This window comes from Tachypleus tridentatus, chromosome 8 (assembly GCF_004210375.1).
Source record: "Tachypleus tridentatus isolate NWPU-2018 chromosome 8, ASM421037v1, whole genome shotgun sequence".
NCBI lineage: Eukaryota > Metazoa > Arthropoda > Merostomata > Xiphosura > Limulidae > Tachypleus > Tachypleus tridentatus.
Genome location: NC_134832.1, coordinates 73431653 through 73457930, shown reverse-complemented (window position 1 = coordinate 73457930; position 26278 = coordinate 73431653). Strand labels below are relative to the sequence as shown.

The window sequence follows — 26278 nt, the reverse complement described above, 5'->3', positions numbered from 1 at the left end:
ATTAACTGTATGACAACTGATTACCACAATCTTCCTCTCTCATCCATCTCTTAAATTAATCCCATGGGTAAGATGCATTATTTAGTAGCCATTGAAATTTATGAAGCTACTACTCTGAAATAATTAAAATATTGAAAACAATTCCAAGAGATAAAGAATGTGAGAAATTTTACAAAAGCATACCAGAAAGTTGTGGTGAATAGTTTTATTGGCTTAACTTATTTTTACCCTTCAGATTTTAAAGTATACAATGAGTTATCTTTTTCTCTCTTCTTAAGAAAGAGGAAGATACTTTATGAAACTGAGTGAACATAAAAATATCTATCATATAGACCTTTAGTTTTGATATTCTAATTTCTAAGGCAAAATTATGGATTTGTACTATACAAAAAAAAGTTTAAGAACACTTAAAGTTCTTCTGCAAGTGCTAAAAACATTTTATTACAAATACAACACTTAGATACATAAGTGTAAACATTTTATTACTTTTTTTTTTTTTTAATCAAGTATACATATTCACTAACACAAAAATTCCAATTTTACCAACTTTAGAATTAGGCAAAACTATGCATTTTACTGAGCAACCAAATTGATTTGTACTTTACTTATAATCTAGTGCTAAGATTTTAATACACAATCTTAGCTTAAATGGCTTCTACCCTACAATGTACAGAGCAAACAGTCATTATATAAAGAAACTTATATCCATATTACTGCAGAAAAACAAGTCTTGATATTATTCAAAAATATATGGTGCCAACTGATATATGGTTATGACAAGGCAATCTAGAACTAGGGAAGATTATTTTGTAGTTAAATAGATTAATAGAACAAAATAAAAACATCAGTAGTTCTAAAACTTAGCAATTTTCCCCTCAAATCTTTGAATATGGCACAAATATCCTTGTGGCTAAAATAATATAGCATGCTTTCTAAAATAAAATATATTTCAAATGTGACTATTCTTACTGGTTTTTAGTTCATTGTCTAAATAAGCATTACATCTAGAATAATTTAGATAGTTAAATGGATCCATGTAAAATAGTACCACAAGAATCTATTCTGATAAAAAAAAAAGTCACATTTTTAATAACTTTCAAAATTAGCTATCATTCAAAATGATTTTAATATAGTATTTACTATTTAATTTATCCTTAAAGGATAGCATGCCAACATTCAATAAATGCTTAGTACCCATAGAAAAAAAACTATATAAAGCAGAAAAGAAAAGATGATTATAGAATATTAGTTTTGTAGCTAAAATTCCACCATGAATACCTACAGCATAAAGTCTAAAGCAATTAGAAAAACTTTCATAACCTTAAGGTTCTAATTATGTTACATACTCTTCTTCACATTCAAACCAAACTGACATCTAAACAACTGTAGAATTTTAACTATTCTTAAAATGTATTTTAATTTCAGTTAACAGCAATAAATACCTGTTTCACATGCCATTAACTTCATTAATTTTACTGTTTGACCTTTCAAAAGCTGCATTTATTTCTTAAACATTTTGTTTCACTCAAAAGTATGTTTTTTTATACTTAACTTTCCTATGTTAAGACAAAATGAAAAAACTTACTTCAATGTAGTAACAAAGTGATAGAAAAACCATTATGTATTCTTTTTAAAAACAGATAAACTGGCTTAGAGTTTCTTCTAAAAGATAGATACTTCTTACAACACCTTTATATAGACAATCATTATTAACAAATGTTATCTTACAAATGGTCTTCAATATTTCCAAATCCTTTTTGATAACAGCTTTAGAATGGTTTTTATTCCAATGCAGTTAAGAGTAATTTTGAAAAATCAAAGAATGTGTTCTAATCTTCTAAGGTCACGTTACGAAACAAATAGGACATTGACTCTTTATTATGAATTCTTCGAATGGCTTCAGCAAGAAGAATGCTGATATCCACTGTCTTGATCTTGTGACATTGCATTTTTTGCACTTCATGAGGAATACTGTTAGTTACTACAACCTAAAAAATATACACATAAAATGAAATATTTTACACCACAAATATGATTTGTATACAGACCCTTAAAGCCATCAAAAACATACTATAACATATGTTAAAACAATAAAACTCCTTAAAAATGAACAAGTTCTGTTCTACTCTTCTGTAGAAAAAATAAAAAGCATTAAGCTTAGCAAATTTTCTGCTTGATAACAAGAATTCCTATCCATTTTTAGAAAAACAAAAACAGTTGTCAATGACTGAAATAAAAGTTATTGCTGTCAAAAATGAACTTTCATTGAAAACAGTTTAAAATGTGCAAATGCAAACAGCAGTTCATGCAGCAATTTTGGCATACAGGCATAGGTTTAACAATTTATCATCATTATTATCAAAAACAATTTTCCTGTTTCATTCAAAGAACTAGAATTACTATTCTACTGTGGTTCAAGTTAATAGTCCATCTTGTGACTTACAGAAGTCAAACTAAACTTAACATGCTGGATAAGCATGATGAGTCAAAAATATTGCAATATTTTAAGATAATTAAAAGTGCACTTTTAATAAATGACAATGATTAGCAATTTCACTATACACTTGAAGAAATATGTCTAATGAAACACTGTCATAACAGAATGTACATGTTGGGTTTGATTTTCCATTTAATTGGAGGAATTTCATTTTTTTTTTTACTTTTTAATGGCTAACACTGAATTGTATTATGTTAGCATATGACCTTTCAGCCTAATTTTGAGTTTATGTTGCAGTAAAGAATAAGATACATCTAGGTCTATAAAATTATATTTTATTGAGTATGCTATTTGTTTAAATACCCTCTTTAATTAACAGTTTAAAACGTTTATATGTAATAAGCCTATTGATAGAAATGACTTCATCTTTTATAATTAATATTATTGGTTATGAAAAGTTGAATTTTAAAAATAAGTATTCAAATACACAAAGGTTATTTTCCACCATTTAATTAATATGTTGAATTAAGACTTACCAAAATTGACAATTGCAGAACAGGGATATTTTTAAGATTAAAGCAAAACAAAAAAGTATAAAGTACTGAGAATTAACAAAAATACCATGGTTATAGCTACAAATATTTCTTAATCAAGGGTTTTGGAATTTACAAATTGTAGCTAAGGGAGGAATTTGCAAAATTTAAAATGTCCAAATAAAGAAATGTTCAATGCAAAAGCAGTATATTTTTGAATATCATTAAACCTTCATGTCTGTCTGATAAATGGTTAAAAAACTCAACTGTTTATTCAATGATATGGTTTTGTTTTCTGAACTTACAATAGTAAGTACTTTTACTCAGTTTGCAATTTTGGTTTGGTTTCCAAGATTTAGAATTTATTTGTTAATTCAAACCTAACTAGCCTAAATTTTGATTAAAGTTTTTTTTTTATTATTATTACTTATAAAATCAAGTTGTTTGAATAATATTAAATGCATTAGTATAACAACAGTATCTGAAATAAATGCTACTGACAAATGCAGTTCAGAAATTTGAGTAAAATGACCAAAAATCACAAATCAACAATTTGATTTCTCCCTTAGAACATATCTAGTTCACTCATGAAAAGATACAATACTAGTTGTTACTACATTCTATTAAACTCTTGGTACCAGTACAAGGAATGTATAAGAAACTTGTACATCATGGCATCACAGGGTAATGTAATTAATCAGTGACAACACAACATTATAAAAGTTTCACAAGTGGACATTATGCACTAAAGATATTACTGACTGAACACAAACCCAATTTTAACTAAACACAATATTTAGGTATTGTTATTATAAGTTTATGGACAAACAGGTAATGTTTAAGAATCTGTTTTAACTTGTACATGCATGCTTCTTTACAAGAAATGGATGCATATCACAGGTTTCAAAAACACTGAAAATATTGTGTTGGTACAAAGTAAAAATTTCTTAAGTTAAAAATATTCACAAATATCAAATGGAAATTACAGAAAAATCTTGTTCAATGGGTTCCTAAAAAATACAGGCTGTGTGTCATTAAGGACAAATCTTGTCTGTCACTATCTTTTCTACTTTTTGTAACCAAAATAAATCTAGAATTAAGGGACATCTCAATATTCTGGGTTAAGGGCAGTATCTACTGTCTTGTTATCTACATGGGTACTCAACAAAAAGGGCAGTTATCTTTATATGCCCATACACTATACCAATGATTTCAAAACATAGCAGAAAGATTACCAACATTCAAACATTTGTGGCACATAGGATTGGCTCCAAACCCCAACTGTAATAAACGTTTTCATAGATTCAAATGGCAATCTTATTACTCTGGGTAATTCTTACTGTAAATTTTGTATAGTACACAAGATTGTAAATTCCACACTGTATTTTCAGAACAAGGGTCATGCTGGGTTATTTCTTTGTTGCTCTTGAGATTACTGTATCAAAGTGTCACAAAGTCTAGTGATATAAGTGGTGATTTGTTGTTTTATATTTTTCAGAAGATTTCTACTTCAGGTGTTAACAGTAAAATAAACAAAAAATAAATGTGAAATGTTTAACACTTCAAACTCCAGAGAGAAGTACTATGAAACTTTGATCAATAATAAAAGGAAAAAACAGCTAGTTCACTCCTGCGACCTGTTGACAACATTACATCTTCGCAACATACAACTTGTGAACATCCACATCTTACATACACCAAATAAAATAGTAGGGAATGTTAAAGTTCAGAAATTTAGTATGGTCAATGTGGAATCTAGCTTTGTGTGGCTCATTTTTGATATTAAGAGCACCTTGCTTTTGCACACAGTTGGAAGGTGGTTCTTAATGTTGAGGTTCCACTGTACAAGTTTTCAAAAACATCAATATTACATTTTAAAGTTATTAATCTGTAATTTGCAGATACACTTATTCAGGAATTTAAAACACAGTAGTCACACTGTAAAACTTAAATCAGTTTACATAGCATTGTAGTGACATGTTTGCAAGTCAAAGCTCACCTCATCAATAGCAGAGTCTTCAATCAAGCGAGGGGCTTCACTTGATAAAATGCCATGAGTGGCAAGTACATAGATTTTATAAGCCCCACGCTCTTTCAACAATTCAGCTGCTGCCACAAAAGACTCCACATCATCTATCAAGTCATCCTTAAATAATAAAAAAACGAAAGTCTACCATTTCAAAATATGTTATAAAAATAAATTCAACATTCTCTACAAATACACTTTTTGCTCTATGTATATATGCACCACATAAGATATCCACTGTTCCCTATTTGTGATTTTAAGAAATAAATAGGAACAATAAGTGCTGCTGGAGACAGAACTACATTTTCAACATAATTCTGAAGTTTAAACTGCTTGAAAGAAAACACCACAATAAAATATTTTAATGTAAGTTTACAGGAGCAGAAATATGATCACCAGTATAAATTACATTTTATAAAGCAAGCTAACAGATGTCCATTTTCACTAAAAAATCAAAGCCTTATGTTGCTTGATATTGTGAGATAACTATCACTTACTACTTAGTTTAAGAATGTAAACTACAATATTTAATGTGTACTGGAATTAATTTTCCCCTGGTTTAATTTCAGAAAATTTCAGTTTCTGCATAAGAGTTGTTTACAATAACAAAAACTTTAAAGGTTAAGTTTGAACAAATAGTACCCATTATTTAATGTGGTGCATAAAATATCATAATATTTACACACACAGACAGTGTCTTTAGTTTCCCAGCTCCATTTCTTTTACCTCTAGCACTGTTCAATTGTAAAAGAGGTACAGATCTAAAATATGCCTGCTTTACTTTGTGAATGATATTGTAAAGTATCTTTACAGCAAATTATATTTGGATTAATGGAAACATAAAAGAAATGTAGATGAGAAAGTGTCTCTCTTATCTTTGACAATTAATTCCTTAAACTGGTATTGGACATAGTGCCATATTTTAAGACAAAATAAAGGAAGAGCACACAACTGTGAATGTTCTAATGAAAAAAAGAATTGTACAAAATAACACTGCCAACAGAGGAAGACAATCAGACAATATTTTAATATTGTACTATGTTTTTCCAAAGATACCAAAACAAGAAAAACATTTTTCACACAGTTAACAGAAACAAAAAGACTAGAAGCCATAACAATTTCACTTGCAGTCTACAAAACTCACCACCATGATTGCAATTCGTCCACCTACATCTCCAACAACATTGATTGGGGGTTTTTCCTTTGCTGCAGGAACTGCACAATAAAAAACACTAAAATATGTTTTCAATCTTAAATCATCTCAATGTATCTCAATAATACATTAAACTAATAGCAGCTAAGAAAGAATACACTAGAAATTATTTCTAACTTCAACAAGAACAATAATTTACTTAGGATATATGCAACACCACACTGTAGCCAAAATATATTAGTGATGAGAGTTGAATTAAGCTAGTAATCACATATTCCAAGCCATTTCTTATGCAAATATAAACAAGTTGTTTCATAAAAGTGCTTCAGTGAACTATGCATCATTATTCTTCATGGAATCTTTAACAGGAAATATTTGTATTTAACAATGTCTGTCATATTTGAAGAAACTATAAACAGTTTGTTGTTTAATAATTTTTTTGCATTTGGATTTTCTGAAGTTTTAAAGAAACAATTTTCAATCCATCGAAAACTCATCTATAGCTGCTGGTTCTTGAACTGCTGTGATCTAAACAAGTGATTTCAAACTGCAGTCAAAAGGGAGATTTCAGCTTGTTGAAAAACGTTTTAAGTTGTATCTACTGAAGTATACTGTTTTATAATACAAAATTATATTTAAAAAGTTAATATTGTCCAACAACAATCATGAAATTTAGGAATCAAAATTTGCTGGTCCTCCTGGGATATTGGGAATCACTGATCTACACTATACAATTAACCACAATGATGATGATTTATACCATAATTAGGAACCAACTGTGATTAAAACATACAAGTTTAGAGAGTTATTATTTAAAACTTGTGCACTGGTCAGCAAAGCAAAGATAAATTACAGGTGCATAAACATTTTAATAAAGACCTCAAAATAATTTTTTTTTTCATTTGACATAAAATATCAAGTTTTGTTTTAGATATTCATGCAAAGTAATGCCAATGCTACCTGTGGTGGCTGTTTGAATTTGAACTAATGGACAAGAGGAAATGTAGCAAGGTAACAGTATCCATTGCAAATTTGAGATATTTCAATCAACTAGTAGAATACAACTGTTATCCTTATAAGGTTTTTCAGCAACAAAGTGCAAAGCATAATTCTTTTTCTTATGGCAATGTGATATAACCATAAACCATCAAATCCAATCTTCTAACATCATTATCTTGAAAAATATTAAATCTACACATTCAACTATAAAGGAGCTTGGTAAAATGCAAGAATAATTACTGTAGTATTTCTCATTTTCCACCTACAGACCTTAATCTGTATTATTTCAGTAATACTGAATTTCAGGTTTTTTCAACATTAACACCTTGCAAACACAAAAAAAAAAAAAACTTAATTCTTAACTCTTATAATCAATGCAGTACACAACTTCAGTTTTCCACATCCACTTACTGAATGATTTATTTTTCAAACTTTTTATATATTTTAACAAAACAAAATGCAAACATATCTCTGGACATATTTGATGTTATAATTTTAAAGTTGTTAAAGAGGTCTCTCAAACATAACCTCACTTTCCTAACTGCATCATGAAATCATTTCTGAATGACCTCTTACTTCACTTCTTTGTTTAAAGTACCAGATAAAAGATGTAAAGATCAGATTCTACAATAAATAAAGTACCAGACAATTTTGAATTTCAACTCTTGAATGTTAGATGCTTTTAAAGTATCAGTTTCAATGTGTTATTGAAATAATGTATATAAATGTGCTTGTACCACCAAATGGACTTGTACTAAATCCTGAAGAACAGATATAGAAGAATCATGTTGTGACAAACTCAAGAAGCCTTAAGTGGCTTGAATAGAGAACACAGCCATTAGACTGGACACAGACTAACTGGTTTTACCAAGAACCTTACTATTTACTAGAGAAAAACAGTCTCATTCCTGATACAGGAAACATACGTTTTAATATCTTGTGTTTATTACATTTACTTTAGAATGAATAAGATGCTTTTAGACTTACAAAAATATAAATAAATTGCAGCAGTTCAATACAACTATAGTGTAGCTTCTTATTATTTATGTATGAAAAGTAAAGCGTAAACTCTTGTTAGTTGTTTCCACAACAAGAAGATTATACACAATGTAGAAAACTAAATTTGTTTTTTTTTTTTAATTATTTATTTATGGATAAATTTCTAGTCATCAGTATATGCTGTATACAACTTTACTGATGACTTTAAGCTCACTATCATTTGTAAACTAACCAGTTCCAGTTCAAAGCTCTCTAATTCAAGTACAAAAACTAGCATGTTGTACTTTGAACAAGACTTTAAAGCAAGTCTCATTATGCTGAGTGTTCTAACATAACCTGAGATTAGTTCCATTGATGATGATAATAGTAAAAAGAAATACCACTACAGTCTGATTTTACAAAACTACTCAGATATTGCAACACACACACACACACACACACACACATTCAGAACAGCATAATTTTAATTACAAAGACTGGAATGCTCCAGTTTAGTCATTTATGATTCAATCATAATCTAGTTATTATACTTCAATTTCTTTGGCTTGAAAAGAACAATTTCATAACTTGTGTTTTTATAGTGCACCTGCCTTGTTAACTGAAGTGCCTGCAGTTTTCAACAATAGTTTCACTGTGAAGTGGTATTTATTTAAACATTGAGTGTACAGTACTCATCTATTATAGCATGGTACTTTTCTTTTAAAAACAAAATATATTGCTTTAACAAGTTTATAGAGATAATGTTGATATACATATGCCACATTCTATTTCAAAAACTAAATAGGTTTAATATACTATAGTAAACCTAAGAATTTTAAGTGTGTAAAATTTGTGATTAGGGACAAAAATTAGATAATAAACCAATTTTAAGGAAAACTGAAATAACTGAATACAGAAGAAAAAATTTCAGTCTTTCTTGAACAATTTCAGAATAACATTTAGCAATTCAAATGTTTATTTCAACATTTATAAACATTAAAAATAGGATTTTCAGAATGTAGCATTAGCTTAGAAAATTAGAATATACGTTTCCCTAAACAAAACTCTAGAACATTATAACTAATGTGGATTTTTCTTTACTATGTATTTATGGTATCAAAACATCCAATTGTAACATATATAAATTAGGATCAATAATATGCTATGAACATGAAATCAAGAGAAAGTTCACTTTTCCAACAAGTACCATCTTTTTTTTTTTTTTGCATTATTATTATTATTAATCAAAAACAACCTTTCAGTATCTAAATCATTTTTGGTTTAATTTTTAGTGTTTTTACCTCAAATCAGTTTCACTTCCCACACAAAAAGGATCAGATTTTGTTTAAAAAGTTTTATCTTTTAAAGCTAGATAGCCAACAGAAGAGACTGTTTAAACATTAAAATGAGAAAAACATTTTAACTTTAGCACAAACAAGTTCACACGGAGTCTAATTTTACTGTTAAATCCATTCACATTCTTTATATTAATGATTAGTTTTTCTTGAAATATCAATATAGGTAAACTTTTGTTTTTCTGTCATTACAGATTTTACAACATCCAGTTAACTTTACATACAGTATGATATAAATTATTCACTGATCCTAATTTCAGTCTTGTCCTTTATCTACAAGTATATCTTTATTTTGTTTTACTTCCTTTCAGTGGAGCATTATATATCATACAGAAGTATGTGTAATGTGTTCTAAAAACATAATGAAAAAACATTTTTGCATGCTAGTAAACAAAGAAAAAACCTTAATTAACATGTATACACCTTTAGATTTGAATTTCATTATTAATATGAAGTGTTAAGAGTCACTTAAATAAATATGATAGTTTCTTATTCCCTTAAGTTATTGATTTTAATGTTTCAAATCATTAGAGACTCCAATATTTTCAAAGTTTACTGACACAAAATGAAAAATCATAGTTTAACAAGTACTTCCAAGCAATTTCAAAAGTTAAAGAAATGTTAATGGAATATGTGCACTAATAAATATAAAACTAAAAATAAACAGTAGGTATACAGACAAAACTTTAAAACTTGCAATATATTTAGTTTCATGCAGAATATTAAATTTTGCCTCAACAAACTATTGTTATTGAATAAGACACTTCCCATTAGCTAAGACTTAATACCTTTATACTCAGATATAATCAAATGGTGAATCAAATCACTAATTTTATTTTATTTGAAAAATACTAAAATTCACTAGAATTAAAGCCAGATAATATAAATACTGGAACATGTGACAATTATTAATTAAAAACGTAAAAGATTTATGTCAACTAAACCTTTTCTTAAAATAATAAGATAAACAGTAATGTAAGAAAAATGTTCATTTTAACAATTCATTAAATTATTACTTTTCAATGCACAATTCATATGGTAAATATAATTAGCTAAACAAGCATGTTAAACAATATTTAATGCAAAACACTCAAAACTAATTATTATTAAAGTGACAAACACTAATTCTTTTACACATTTTTTTAAAGTTGATATACAAATAAAAACATTTAAATGCAATAATTTAGAAATTTATCACTATAAATTAATCCTAATATCCTGCTTTATTATTTAGTAAATAATTAACAAAGGAATTAAAATTTATTGTATAGTAAACCTAAATGAGAAACTAAAAGAATAAAAAAGCATCATGCATTAGGCAAGTTTAACCGAGCAAGAAGTTAGAAGAGGAAAGTTTGGGAAATAGATCAGCCACCAGACAGTCATATAGAACAATACCATCAATTATTTAATTAACACTATTAATCATGTGTAAAAGAACTATAAAATTAATATGAATGACAAACTAAGTTCTGCATTTGTTCCTCATGAATTTATGACAATACAAACATTTCTTGCACTTCCCAGTTAATAGTTTCACAATTTATATATTTTATTAGTTCTAATACATAAACAAATAAAAGACTATACTTAATCAAAGCAGGTAGATAGAATCATTTATTGATGACATAATATTTTGTAAAGAACAACTGATATTGAACAAGTTTGTTTTGGAAATTTTACGCAAAGCTAATCGAGAGCTATTTGAATTGGACTTTCCTAATTTTGTATTGATGAAATAGAAGGTAACTACTTAGTATTACCTATCACAAACTGTTAGGCCACTCTTTACCAATGAAATGTTGGGATTAACTGGTCACTGTTAAATTTAAGCAAAACTAAGAGATATTTGTACTTTTCTTAACTTAAGGGAGATACTAGAGGGAAAGCAGTTAGTAAACACCACCCTACATGTCAATCTTCCTTAAGTATAAGTTATACATCTGTAAAAAGGATTATTTATACCAATGTGTTCACTTCTCTAAGTACTTGTAACAGACTGATATATTTATACATGTTAATTTCTACTGAATGTCATTAAAGCACTTCTAAAAACTAAATATTTGTTAATCCATTTGTTTTCCCTGAGCATCTGCAATATACCCATGTGGGTTTAGTTTCATCTGACCATGAGAAATATAGTGGAAATTAAGAAACCATTACAACCAAATAATATCTATAATGTTGTAAAGACAGTTACAAAATTTTGTGTAACTTTTACAAAATGACAGAGTTCTAACTGTTTACAAGAAGTGCATAAACATATCACAACACTTTGGAAAAGTTATGGCTCTCTACAATGTGGGTGAATAAGCATAATTTCAAAGTACCATAAATTACCATACCATCTTGCTTTCACAATAATTCACCCAAAAATAAGAGAACTTACCTTCAGAGTATTCATGTGCAGTCTTTCAACAAGTTTTTAAATATTTGATTTATATTTGTAATTTTTCATGACAATGTAGTATTTAAAGTAACATCATAAATAATAACTACAAAATTAAGTTAAAGGTTCATAAAGAAGTGAATCTCAGCACAGGAGTATGTTTTTCTATATAATTAAATTTATAAATTCTGAAAAATAAAATTAGCTATCAAACTACCAAGACTCTAGAGTGATTTTTTTAAATTCATTTTGTGAATAAAAACAAATTATGCAACATGACTTGTGAATAAATTTAAAATAATGATAAATCCCATATAAGAAATTTGTCTACATTAACCAGAAACTGTAGTTAACATGCTATCTGAAAGCCAGAAAGCAAGACAGTACAGTATACAGAGGAAAGAAAGTGCTGTGCTGCAGACAGAAAAATACTTCACCACATACCAACCATTCTGCTGCCATCACAGTCCTTTTTACAAGGCTGGCCTGCAGAAAGTTTGAAAAAAGATCAGCCTCATGACTAAAATTACATGACTACTGGTCCAACCCCAGCCAGTAGAGTATATTTAGCTCAAATCATGCTTACAGTATTTACACTTTACACAACAAATATGTTGCATTTCTTGTGAAATTAAACATAGGTAAGAATTTTTACAGTTTACAATTTTTCAACTCAAACATAAATTGAAATTTAACAATGTGATTAAGAAAAAAATTACATAGTGTGCAATAAAATCATTTCAGAACAAGTTTTAACCCAGTGACATCCAAGTCTGAAACTAATTTGCATGTTACAAAAAAAATTAAAACACGTATCATAAAACATACAAACCAATTAGTCTATAAAACAAAGTCTACACGTTCACAGAAAGTTTTTCCCCTGTCTTGATGCTGTGTTGAAAACACACAATAAGTGACCGTCAAGAATAAAAGCAAAGGTAAGTTTCTTATATCAAAATACCAATAATTTTTGGAATAATAATTCCTTTAAACTTAAAATTATATTGAAAAAGTTAATACCATTTTCTTTTTGTCATCAAGAACAATCCACAAAGCTCTGCCAATAATAAGCCTGATTATAACAGTTCAATTATGCAAGAGTACAAAAGATACAGCTGAAACTAAAAAAAAAAAAAACACATAATTAATATGATTCCAAATATATATATATTCTTACCCATTTCAATAAGAAAATGGGTTGCATTACCAAAAGTTTGTGTTCTTGTTTTAGTTAAACTTACTCCAGTTATTTTAAGATATACAGAACAAAAGGTAAACTTGGAGTAAAAACAAAATGTGGCATTAACATACCAAGTTACATAAAAGGCATAGTTTTCTATTGAAGTCCTATTATGTTTTGTGAAAATATTTTTTAAAATTTGTAAATGTTCTTTAGCTTCCAACTAAGGTTATTTACACATCAGCTCTTCCAGAGACAAGAATTTAATCACAAGTTCCTTATTCATTTGGTTCTAATGTATGGGGCTTGATGCTGCTGTAATAAGAAATTCAATTAAATGATTTGATTTTGTTTTGGTGAAAACTACTATTTTTACTGGTTTTAATATTTTCTTAAACAAATGAGTGTCAAATCCTAATTTAGAAGAGCAACTCTAATGGTTTATAAATAAAAAAAAAAAACTTCAAAAATTAAAATGTGATTATTGATGTATGAAGTCTTCTAGATTGTTTGAAATCTGATAAGCCTATTTTGTCTCAATCATACATCTCAGCTGAATTGCAAAATACTGGTTTATCAATCTGAGAAGCAAGACAAAAATTATCTTACAACTACCTCACATAAATAATGTTTCTAACTTAATTACAACAATTCAGCTGGACTGTATTAATAAAGGGAGATATTTCCAGGATAAATGTTTTCTATTCTGGCATATCCTGTTCTTAACGTTTATTGATAATACGATCTCACTATGCTTCTAGAGGCACAGGTACAAGTTGGAGAAAGAGAGGCGCAAGGAGCGGCTTTGCAAAGTTTCATTCAGTTTTTTTCATCTCAGGATAAAAAAAAAAAAAAAAATGTAGACTGTACAGCCACTTTTATTTAACAATTTCCTAAATTGTGCCTACAAATACCATAATCATTACCAATTCACAACACTGCCTCATTGGCAAATTTGCAAGAGTATACCTTGAGGTAGTTTGTGAGCATGAACTTAGTAAGAACTGACAGTTAAGACAAATTTTTATCTTCCACATAGCAAATAAAATGTTTGCAAATTCTTAAGCTCCATGTGTGATAATTTGGCAAATCATTATACTCTCACCAAGCTTTAAAAGAGATTAAAATTATTTTTAAAGCTTCACCCTAAAGACATATGAGGACTGTATAAACCAGTCTTACAGAGTAAGCAAAGAATAAAAAGCTCAAAATTTAGCTGCCATATTGCTGAAGACAGCATTTACAACTGGAAAAAAATCACACGGCTCTTCCCAATAATGACTTCCTTTCAGATACTTTTTTTTTTCTCACCTGTACTTAGAACAATTTTATGTTGATCTAACCTCACAAATGATTTCCTGACAGATGCAACATATAACAATGATTTTGGGGCAGAAGGTTGGATAATGACCTTCTCTATAGTGACTGTTCTTCATTTCAATAAAAACAAATATGTTGGGGTCAATGAGTGTTCATTTATTTTAGTGCACATATATACTTTAATCTGGATAGGTAATGATTTAAATGCACATTGAAGTTTTCAATGGACAAGTGATTATATGCCATATCATACAATGAAAAATTAATATAAAAGCTGCAAACTTAATATTTTATGTAATATTCTTCAAAAATTAATATCTACTTTCTTAGTGCTTGAATAACACCAGTTAACATACAAGTGTTCTAATGAGTCATGTACAACTGGTCATTAAAAGGAAACTATGATGCAAGCTGGAAAAAACTAACCTGCAATCAGCAGTCAGAATGAGCATTTTACATGATGTCAAATCAAGCATGAAGTACATAAGCTACTCTTCTAGTGAGTAGTTAAATTGTTGATTGGTATATAAATATGGCAAATATTAACAAATAAATCACTAAGCCTAGTGGCTAAATCAAAAATTGTCATCTTCAACTATTTCATTGTGCAGTGTGAAGACAAAAGTTTCTGATCACCTCAAGTTGTCTTCATATCCTAATATTTCCTTGAAGTTTAAAAGTTTTTTAAACAAATTCCTCTCACAAGTTTAAAATTTTAATCTAAATAAATTTATATTTTTGTACAAAGATGGACTGTAACATAATAGCTTAAAAAAAGTAAACATCTCCCCTTACTTTCACACACTGAAAATCAACAACAAAACACTCATCAATATCAAATTTTAAGACTCGTGAACATTGAAAGTGACCCTGATTAACTGGGCAAAACAAATAATGGTGGGGATTTTTTGTTTTTAATGAAATGAATTTAGTGTCAATTTGTCATATTTTATATGTATAAAATAATGTCATGTGTGTTCTATGAAATAGATATGTCATGTTCTATTTACCAAATGTGATCAATGAATATTTTATATAAAACAAAAAATAACTAAGTTACCTTTATTCACCTGTTAACCATCATAATATCAATTTGCTATGTAATCCTTGATTTCTCCAAGCCCTTGGCTGTGGTTTTGCTAGATAGTAGATAGGGATAGTGGGAATCTCATTAATCCATTCATGCATGTCACTAATGAGATGAAAAGGCATCTGGCTACCTTAGAGTCATAGTTACTCCTTCCATTTACACTAGACAGCATGTAAACCATTATGCTTAAGCCTTAGCAATACTGTTCTATGAAATAGATATGTCATGTTCTATTTACCAAATGTGATCAATGAATATTTTATATAAAACAAAAAATAACTAAGTTACCTTTATTCACCTGTTAACCATCATAATATCAATTTGCTATGTAATCCTTGATTTCTCCAAGCCCTTGGCTGTGGTTTTGCTAGATAGTAGATAGGGATAGTGGGAATCTCATTAATCCATTCATGCATGTCACTAATGAGATGAAAAGGCATCTGGCTACCTTAGAGTCATAGTTACTCCTTCCATTTACACTAGACAGCATGTAAACCATTATGCTTAAGCCTTAGCAATATTGAATGGCATAGCTAGTACTCAATTACTCATGGTTACTGATGCTCTAAATAACTTCAGTTTTTTTTTAATCATGGCAGATATACAAATCATACCCAAGATTGACTACTGTAAAATCATTAGCATTTTATATTTAGATAAAATGTAAACCATTAGTTAGTTCATATGAAAACATGAAATACCACAAATAACTTCAATTTTTACCTGTATTCTATTATTTCCATGTAGTTTGAGACCCACAGACAAGTTTCAGGCAACACCAGGCCTATCTTGTAATATTTTTTTTTAAATAAGAACACCAGCTGAATTTTAAAGAGTACTTGTATCAAGGCTTTAATGCAGTGCATAAAACAAATACTTGGTGCCCTACAACCAGCACAAAAATACAAAGATAATAAAATTATGTGAAATTTGCTCTTATTACCATCATTATTGTATTGCTCTCACCTAAAGCTACTTTAGGTTTTAAAAAGGCAAGAAATTTAAAAAATATGAACTATACAGTGAAGCCAAATTTCCCATGTGTCTATTTGTAACTTTGTTACAGCTATTTAAAAAGGTAAGTCACACAAAATGTCCCATAATATATAGTTTTAGTTTCTTATTCAAAAAACCTAATACCACTTAAAAATGCCTTGCTCAACATTGAAATTTGAAACAGCACTTTTTTCTAGAGACATGTTGTGCTATGTATGTAACTTCATTTTTAGAATTACAATAGTACTCAAGAAAATTCTTTAAAATATACAGTGCACAAACCCATTTGACCTCACTCCTTCTGTAAATAATCTCAGCCACTTTTACATACCATGTTATTGTGTATATAAATGAAAGTGAAATATGTTAATTAATAAAAAAACAAACTGTCAAACAATACAGCATTAAAAGTTGGTATCAAAAATGGAAGTGGTTCATTTGCAGTAGTACTGCTCATGATACACTGAAAAATAGAACAAAGATGTACTAATTAAAACAGCAGCTAAATGAAATCTCATGAGCTTTCAAACACTAAAAGCTAAATGTTAACTGTCAATTTAATTTTGTATCTTTCACTTTTGGCAGGGTCCAAATGTTGCACCTTATTTGATAATCATATATTTCCTACCTATTGCATTATTCAGTGTAAAGAATTAGTCAAAACAATTAGTTGAAACATTTCACATTTTGTATAAAATATATTATATTAACAGTAATAAGTGCAGAAAGTTTTGATGGTAGAACACTGGTTAATTTTAATGAAATTAATAATGTATCATGTTATTTGCATACAGGTTTAGCACTTTATTAATAAAAAAAAGACATTAAGCACTTAAACATTTCAAAATCTACAATATTCCACCTCAGTATTCTAGACATACAAAACAAACAACAGTAATCAAATGAAGAATGTGTATTACTTACAGAAACATTTAAATTATTGCAACATAAAAAAAAAACTTTCATTTGCACTACATTTATTTTTCTCTTGTTCTACTCTTTTGTATTCAAATTGTTTACTTATTATATATTACAAATTACATCATATATATATATATATATTATAAATCACCATTTGTTTGTTTTGTACTTCTAGATTACTGAAAATAGAAATCTTAGCATTTCAAGATGTTTAACAGATGCTTTATGTAATTAAATTCTTGCCTTTCTTTACTATTAATAGTAATTTATTTATTTAAGAAAACCTAAGATTAGTACTTTATCTGAAAATATACTCTACACATAACATGTAATATTATTTAATACCACTGTTCTTATTTTACAGACTGTTTTTGTTTTGTTTTTTAAATTAATGAAATTCTCCATTTTTGACTGACCTAAGTGGAAATTTGTTTAACTAAATTTCATTTGCATGTAAAGCCTAAGATAAATTTTTTAAGTCTAGATTTAATATTGTCTTTCAGATAGTACAAAAAATAAAGATAAAAAGACTTGTTTGTACTAACTATTCCTAATTTTAAAGCAGCTCTTCAACATCACCTACTATGTGGAGCTAAAATTACCAAATAATGCATACATAACACCAAAGTGCAGAGCACAAACTTATGGCAATACTACATAAATCCCACACAATATTGAAAATAAAAGGCAGAAATTAGCTAAAGAATCAGGTACACTTAAATAATGAATTATGCAACTGAAAACTAGTTATGTTCAGAAAATAATCTCAAATAAACAAAGTAGCTAAATAGGAACTAAACTGATGAAAACGTGTACAATATAATCATTTTATTTTAGAGATAAATATAGCAATGGAGAAGTTACACTACATTAAAATTACCATGATCTAAACTATACTTAAATATATGAAATAAAAATCTAACTACATGCATAGTTAACAAACTAAGTTGATTTCCATGAGAAATAATTCCATAAAATCAGCTTACACAAGTGAACCAAGATACAAAAAGAATGAACTCATCCCTTTTAGTTACTATCATATTGAACTTTAATGTTTTTATCATTTACTTCTCATTTCTTATTAAATAAATATGTCAGTTAATATCTTGTGAAATTCAGAAATATTCAAAACTTGCCCTACGGAGATAAATTTATAATTTTGGAAAATAGTAAAATTTCTTCAGAATTAATACAGCAGGTTTTTCCCCATTTTATAAAATTAAATTACTTCTTTGTCTTATACAATAATTTACATATGTTTTGAAAGTACAACAGAAATTGCTAACATACTTGTTTCTCTTTTCTTCTTTAGTGCAAGAATACCATGCTCATGCAAAACACTCTGGTAATGTGGACAAACATTTTTTTCGAAGTGTTTCCCTTGACATTATCACTATATAGCTTATAAAAGTTAGTACTATTACTTCTTTTAACCTAACAAAATAAACATTTTGTATGTAATTTAAAGGATAACATTTGTCAAGTTACCAATAAACCAAATTAAAATTTAAAAATATACTGAAAACGATATGAACTAAATATCTTAAGTTTCATGGCTAAGAACGTCCAATAAATACATTCAGAAAACTAACATTTCAAAGTATCATGCAATGCTTGGATGTCAAAGGGTTAAATACAGTGTGCATCCTAGCTATTCATCCCCCTCCCCTATGTTTTATGTACTTGTAACAGATTTAACACACAAATACAATAAATATCAATGTTACCAATACCACCAAATATTCTGTAAGTTTTATAATTTTAGCTTAGTCAGTAGTTTGTTGACATTACTGCCAATACTTTTTAAAACTTAATGTTTTAACATTTAAACATGTTATGTTTAAGAAACAAAATACCAGATCCTGTGTCAAAATCTTGCATGTGGTAGCAGTCTACCATACTTGAATTGGGGCAAGAAGCTGTATGCAATTACTATTATAGTTTAACTAATAGAAGCATTAAAAACAGCATCAACGCTTGAATTCATATTTAGCCCTATGATTAATGTAGTTTGTTGTTTCCATACATTGATAAGTGTCTTGTATATAGATATACAAAAGAGATTCTATAACTTGGCATTTCATGAACATTAAATAAATGTTTCTTTTTAAAACTAAAAATTATTTGTATAATTGTTTCTCTTGCTCTTTATATACTTTGGTTCTTAACTAGTTTGATTTTAAACCTAATGGGAAAACCATGAGAACTCTTGTTTCTTTACTATTAACTAAATTAGAGAAACATCACCTAGAAAGTATATTATTAACAGTTCGTGTAACACCAATTCTGAATATTTCATGCTCAAATGATATGGTTTGCTACATTCATGAAAAAGGTTTCTTGTGCACAATTACACATGTATGTATTTTGTACAAATGAATGACTTACGACTTTTGGTCCAATTCTGTACTGGTATTCTACTAGACAAATTACCAGACACTTTACAGCCTCTGTTTAGTACACTATTCTACATGACAGATATAAACATGCAGCAACACATTTTATGGTTTAATGTCTCTCTCCGTCCATCCGTCTCCTGCTCTCTCTGTCCCCCTCTCCCTCCGTTACTCAAGAACATATCTCATGGAGAATTTATTTTTTTTTATTCCTAACTTTAAAGTTAACAAGTTTGTAACTTACACTTTACCTTTATAACAACAAGTAAAAGAATTGAAAAACAGAAATACAGTACTTACCTTTGAATTCTTTTTTAGCTATCATTTGCCAGTGTCATTTAAGCCTACCTTTTTTTATTATTATTTATATTATGTTTTTAATATTCATGTTGCTAATTATGACACAAGACCCTAAGAATATTTCCCCAAAGCTTATTGATGTGATCAGTGTAAAACTTATTTTTCACACTGAAGATAATATACAATACTCTGGACTGAAATCAATGTAATAATACATTCATTTCATACTTTAAAATTGTCTTTCTAGGGGGTTATAAAATATATGAAACTTCATAGAATTATTGGAAACTTCTGAAAAGAAAGTTTGATTTTCTACTTTACACCTCTGTATACAAAAAAAAAATGATTGAAGGCTATAAGAAATTAGACTTTAGTGATACCTATATTATAATGAGTAGCTTATATTAAACTATTTCATGGAGGGGTGGGTAACATCAGAATATACAAGTGTGAACAATAAATAAATATCACAGTTCTCATATGAGAGGAAATTGAAGATTTAAATATTTTCTTTTAAGATTCAGAAATGAAAATTTGTATAAGTATTAAAATTTGACTTAACTACTTTCAATGTAAAGTTCACTTGTATATGTTAATAACTTAGTTTATTAAATTTTGAATGGAATTCTATAAAAAGGTCTTGGCATGTGTACTTTAGTCTACTCAAAATGAAAGGTTTAATAATATTTATAAATATCCAGAAAATTCAACTAAAATTTCTTACAAATTTTCCCAGTAATGAAAAACATAAGAAAGCTAGGATACACACTGAAATAACTGCTATAAATGAAACACACGTGATGATTTGACTAAATGCATAAAATATGTGACCATAATACACTTTAGTACAAACTTAAAATGTTATTTTATTTATGAGTATAAATTTCTTATTTAAAATTTAGTACATAAACATCTTGTTTTTCATAATTTTACCATTGATTATAAATTAATATTTTACCTTAAACATTTCACATACAAGAGCCAAAGTGAAAACAATTAAAAGCCTGACATACAATCATCATGAACCGTTATACCTGGCATTAAGTCGAGACCAACATCCATTGTTCTGGAAGAAGGTACTACGGGAGGAGAATTTCTGCCATCAACCTCATCAGATTCAGATTCCTTCTGCTCTCCATGAATGACAGCAATTCCTTTAAAACAAAACAATCCATTGAACTCAATTCCAAATTACCTAATTTATGATGAAAAAACCCAGTTTCAGATTTTTTCTATCAATCTGTAATTTCAAAGTTATAATTTTCCTGTACTGAAAATTAGCCACTCCCATTCACTGCTGCCTTCTATATATAAATATACTTTATATATGGCAAACCCTCCACTCCATCCTATTGAAATTGTATGATTCAAACATCATTATGTGTAACATCCTCACCAACAGGAGTACGACATACTCAAGGGATGTATGTTACATCCTCTACAATATACTTAGCTATCACTTCTCATTTCACTGTCACTTTGAAGTATGACAGAATGTGTCAGCATCAGAGAAAAATAGGGAGGACAATCATTAAAGAAATTAATGATGAAGAAACTCACTGGGTAGTCAAGCATTCATCATTTTTTATTTATTTATTTATTTATTTATTTTCTTTTTCATCTTATGTTTTATCTTTCTTATTTTAATTTGGGAGAACAATCACCTTCCCACAACTGTCTGCAGGCAGTGAAGGGTGATATAGATGTGGGATGTTGTGACCTTGTGCACCCACATCTCTCTCTTAGTTTCTAATCTTATGCAAGACTAGTGAATGCAAGGTTAAGACTGATAGATGGTGTATCCCCACTAATGTGGGTCCTCTTCCACAGTCACCTCCAAAACCTAGGATATATTTTATAATCCTATGTTATAACTTCTACACTAGGATCCTTTTTAAAAACATGCAGTGTATTGTGTTTCATGTTAACGTGTTTTGTTTATGGCTTACATGTTTAAGGTTATAATTAATCAGAGGTTGGGATTTGCTGTTTCTGATGGCTCTTCCTCATGATTTTGTTTATTCATTTGGATGTAATTATTTAATCTCAAAAATAAAGTATATACATAAATCAAAATTTAACAGTTTTTATTAATAATAAAGAAAGTAAAATACAATTGTCTGGGGTTGGAGGAGTGGAAGAGTATGCAAATACATGTAAATGTTTTTATTAAATAAATATTAAAAGAAGTTTGGGCACGGACAAAACTCCACGCTTAAATCTAATTTTATTTGTAATGAGCTTTACACCTAATAATGAATGAGCTATCAGTTTGACAAAAATCAATCACAATTTTGAACTGTTGTCACATCAAGCAAACTCATCATCAAGAGATGAAAGAGGTAAAGCTAAACTTTGTCAAAAGGATGGACAAATCCTACTTCCACAGTAACTGATACCACTGAATTAAAATATGTAGTTGGTTTTCTAAACATTAAACAAACAAAAAATGTCAGAAATTAAGTATTTATTTAAAAAAACCAAAACAAAGAAGTTTCCAGTTAATGAATAACAGCAAATACATGTTGATTTCAGCATGCTTCAAATGAAATTAGTGTTTGCATGCAAATTTCCCAAATTTTATTTTCTGAGAGTAATAGGGCAGTCATAGGCCTATCAGAGGAAAGTGAATAAAGATTTGATCGATACTTTAGTAATATCAGTAACTTGTATTTTTGACAGATGTGCATTTTTACTTTACTCAAACTATTTTTCAGTCTCTTATAATGGTGTTATTTTAACTAGCCAGCTACCAATGGCACCAGTGCATCAGATCTGCATGCAACACATGTCATCCTACCTGCACCCTGAGAATGGAAAAAAAAAAAAAGTTTCCTGTGATGGGAAATGTAAACAAAACAAGAAAATCTTGACCCCTATTGGAAATCTACATGCATGCAGGATTAAAATTTCATGAAGTTGGGGGTTGTACATCAGGTTATAAAAGTTTTTCCAGTTTCATATGTAGAAGAAAGTTTCATTATTGTATGATGTTAAGACATGAAAGTTGTTTCTTCTGTCCTTTTCCATTGTATAAGCCAATATGGTTCTAATGTTAATAAATAATGGGGTACAAATCAAAATAAAGTGATCAAAACTTAGTTTGGCAATATGTTGCTAGAAGAAATGTTTGTGAACAACTTGTGACAATTATACTAATAATTTAAGGCTTACTTCATTCAAAACATGTTGAAGTTTGATTAGAAAAATTATTTTCATGAACCAAGATCAGAGTAAGAATTGTTAGGCTTAGTTAGACCATTTTGCCCTACCCCATTATATTTTGCCAACAAAATCACTCTTTGTCAGGCCACATTTCATTAGGCATTATCAAACAAAGTAGTGGCTTAAATAGGAAAAAATAAACAAACTTGAAAAGAAATTTATAACTCAATATAAAACCTTTTAAACATTAAATAAAATCTTACTACAAATTTTTTAAAAAATAACTTACTTCCAATTTTGGCATTTTGAAAAAATTACACAACAGTGGTTGTAAGGACAGTGAAACTGAATGTAACATTTCTTGAATTAAAACATGTTTATTCTATAAAGCTGTAAGTTTTGTTTAAATTTTACAAGACTGCAAGAAAAGAAAAATTTGAAATTTACATTACAACAAATCAAATTAAGCTTTATTTTTGTTTCTTAACCATAAATCACAAAGCTTATTAAACTAAGTCTGCAAATTTGTACATATTTCACATATAAAAATATTTTAATTTTCCAGAAGCTACATAAAAGGTCCATCTAAAGTTTCTAATTTTATAGAGGTTGTTTTCTGCAATGCAATAAAACACACAACAGATGCACTGAATTAACATACCTGGATACTTTCCAATTAAATGAAGTGTTTACACTATAGATAATTTAGCAATGAGCCAGTATTAATTATACACAAGTAAATTTAAACAAGCTAACCACTATCCATATCATATAATCATTACCAAATATTACAAAGCTAAGACTAAATATTCTTTTTCATTTCAAAAAAAAGAAAATTTTTCACAATTTCAATACAGTTTGTTCTTATGAACATTAAAATGTTGAATGTTTGGTGTGTAATATCACACCTACTAATTAATAAATTATTAGAACTTAGAAAAAGTAATGTGAATGACTAAATTCAATATTAAAAAGTTGTTCATATTAAGTTTTTCTTAATATTGGATCTTGCCCATAAAAAAACTGCCAAAGAAAAAAGTGTTTATTTTCTTTTGTTTAATGAGTAATAACTTATGTATTTTGTAAATAAACATTGAAACTGTTTTAAGTACTGGAATAAATAATTATGTTATAGAAAGCAGAATAAATTAAGTGTTCAAACTTATGCTAAAACATTTTATTTTTATCATCATAGCAATTTTTATCACAATAAAACTTACCAAGACGAAGTCTCTCAGCATATGAAGTGGCCTTCTTAGCCGAGCCTGGATTTCTAGCAACAATAACAGCATTTCTGTAGTCTGGGATCTAACATTGTGAAAAAACAAGAAATGTAGAATAGAACAGTCTGCCAATTCTCAGTTACACAATAAAGTATACATTTTTCTTCTACAAAAGATACAATTTTATTTGGGAGCATGGGAGAAATAAGTGTATATACATCAAGCCATATATAAACATATGCATGTTAATCTAGAAACTAAAAACAGCTATTACATTCATAGACATTTTTTCTTCTCTAACAAACCACTCAAAGCTGGGTGACAATTGGAATTTGCCAACAGATTAATTCCAGAGTTCATTAACATTAACAAATAAAAATTTGAATTGTAACCTAAGTTAACTTCTTAAATTCAAGAGGATATAAAATAAATTCTCAGTCTTCAACTTCTCTGTACCATGGGATTGATTGATTGATTGATTGATTTAGTGTTTTATGGCACAAAGCAGCGAGGCTATTTGTGCCAAATGTAAAAATAAAGTAAAGTAGTAAAAGACAAAAGGAAATGAAGGTAAAACGAAAAAGTATAAAACCAATGTTGACACCTAGTCTACAACGTTAAGAGAGAAAGCAGAGTATAAGAAGTTGTAAGGTATTTACTCTAGCAAAATGGTAATGATCATAACCTGCCAGGAAGACTAACAGATAAGTTCAAGAACCACCATCAGTCACCTGAAGTTGGCCTTTCCAGTCCTGGTTCTGGGTTAAGTGTCATAGCAACCATTATCAAAATGTAAAAGAATAGAAGTTTTAAAAGACACAGCAAAATTGCAATAATGAGTAGACAAATGTCCAGTTAAAAGATAAAAGTCAAGTAAATGGAGTAAAATTTGTAAAAGCAAATGAAGGTAAAAACAAAACAGCAATTAAAACAGAAAATTGTGCAAAAACCAATGTTGACATCCAGTCAACAAAGTTGTAAAGGACTACCTGTAGCAGAATGGTAATGATCATAACCCACCAGGAAGACTAACAGGTAAGTATAAAAACCATAGTCAGTCACCTGAAGTTGGTCTTTCCAGTCCTGGTTCCGAGTTATGAGTCAATATGGCCAGTACTAAAAGGTAAAGTAGTAAAAGTGTGAAATGATATGCAGCAAAAGTATAATAACTCGCCAGGACGACTAACGAATAGTTCAAACAGTAGCGTTAGTCACCTGAAGTTGGCCTTTCCAGTCTTGGTGTCGAGTTATTTAATGTTCTGGCCATTTTCCAATGTCAAATTGAATGAGAGAGATTAAAACTAAAAAAGGAACCACAATTAAAAAGGTGTAATGAATAAATATGCAACACTTAAATGAGATCAAAACGATTAATGGCCATTAAAAAATTAAAAATGTTATGAAGGTGGACAGAGTCACCATCACCAATAACACTGTTCAATGTTACAGATTGACCCTGGGAAAAAATATGTTTAAAATATTGCCGTCGTTGAGAATTGTAACGATGGCAAGAAAGTAAAACGTGGCTGATAGTGATTTGAGTGTTACACAAACTACACATTGGTGCATCAGTTCCAGATAAAAGAAAACGATGAGTTAAAAAACTGTGACCAATGCGTAGCCTAGCGAGAACAACTTCCTCCTTCCGAACTTTACGGAAGCTAGATGGCCAAAGTCCAATATAGGGTTTGATTTGAAAAAGTTTCTTGTCGCATTGCTCACTCCAAGTGGACTGCCAGCTGGCACGAAGCCGAGCCTTGAAGACAAGACCATAGTCCATGTACGGAATAGGCACAGGGGTGATGGTGCTGGAGTAG

At 28.9% G+C, this 26278-nt stretch overlaps 1 protein-coding gene across 4 annotated transcripts in view; it reads right to left on the bottom strand.

Moving 5' to 3' along the window:
* Positions 1–413: 413 nt before the first annotated feature.
* The window catches only part of LOC143222672 (phosphoribosyl pyrophosphate synthase-associated protein 2), a 41224-nt gene continuing 15359 nt past the window's right edge, over positions 414–26278 (bottom strand). For 2 of the 4 annotated variants that reach the window (XM_076449488.1, XM_076449490.1), the window contains exons 6-11: positions 24459–24546; positions 21108–21227; positions 12315–12356; positions 6141–6211; positions 4970–5116; positions 414–1988 (exon numbers count right to left, since the gene is read on the bottom strand). In XM_076449488.1, the coding sequence (XP_076305603.1) occupies positions 1830–1988; positions 4970–5116; positions 6141–6211; positions 12315–12356; positions 21108–21227; positions 24459–24546 (627 nt within the window). In that variant the 3' untranslated portion in view covers positions 414–1829. The remainder of the gene's footprint in view (positions 1989–4969; positions 5117–6140; positions 6212–12314; positions 12357–21107; positions 21228–24458; positions 24547–26278) is intronic. The other 2 variants (XM_076449489.1, XM_076449491.1) reach the window with 1 other exon arrangement.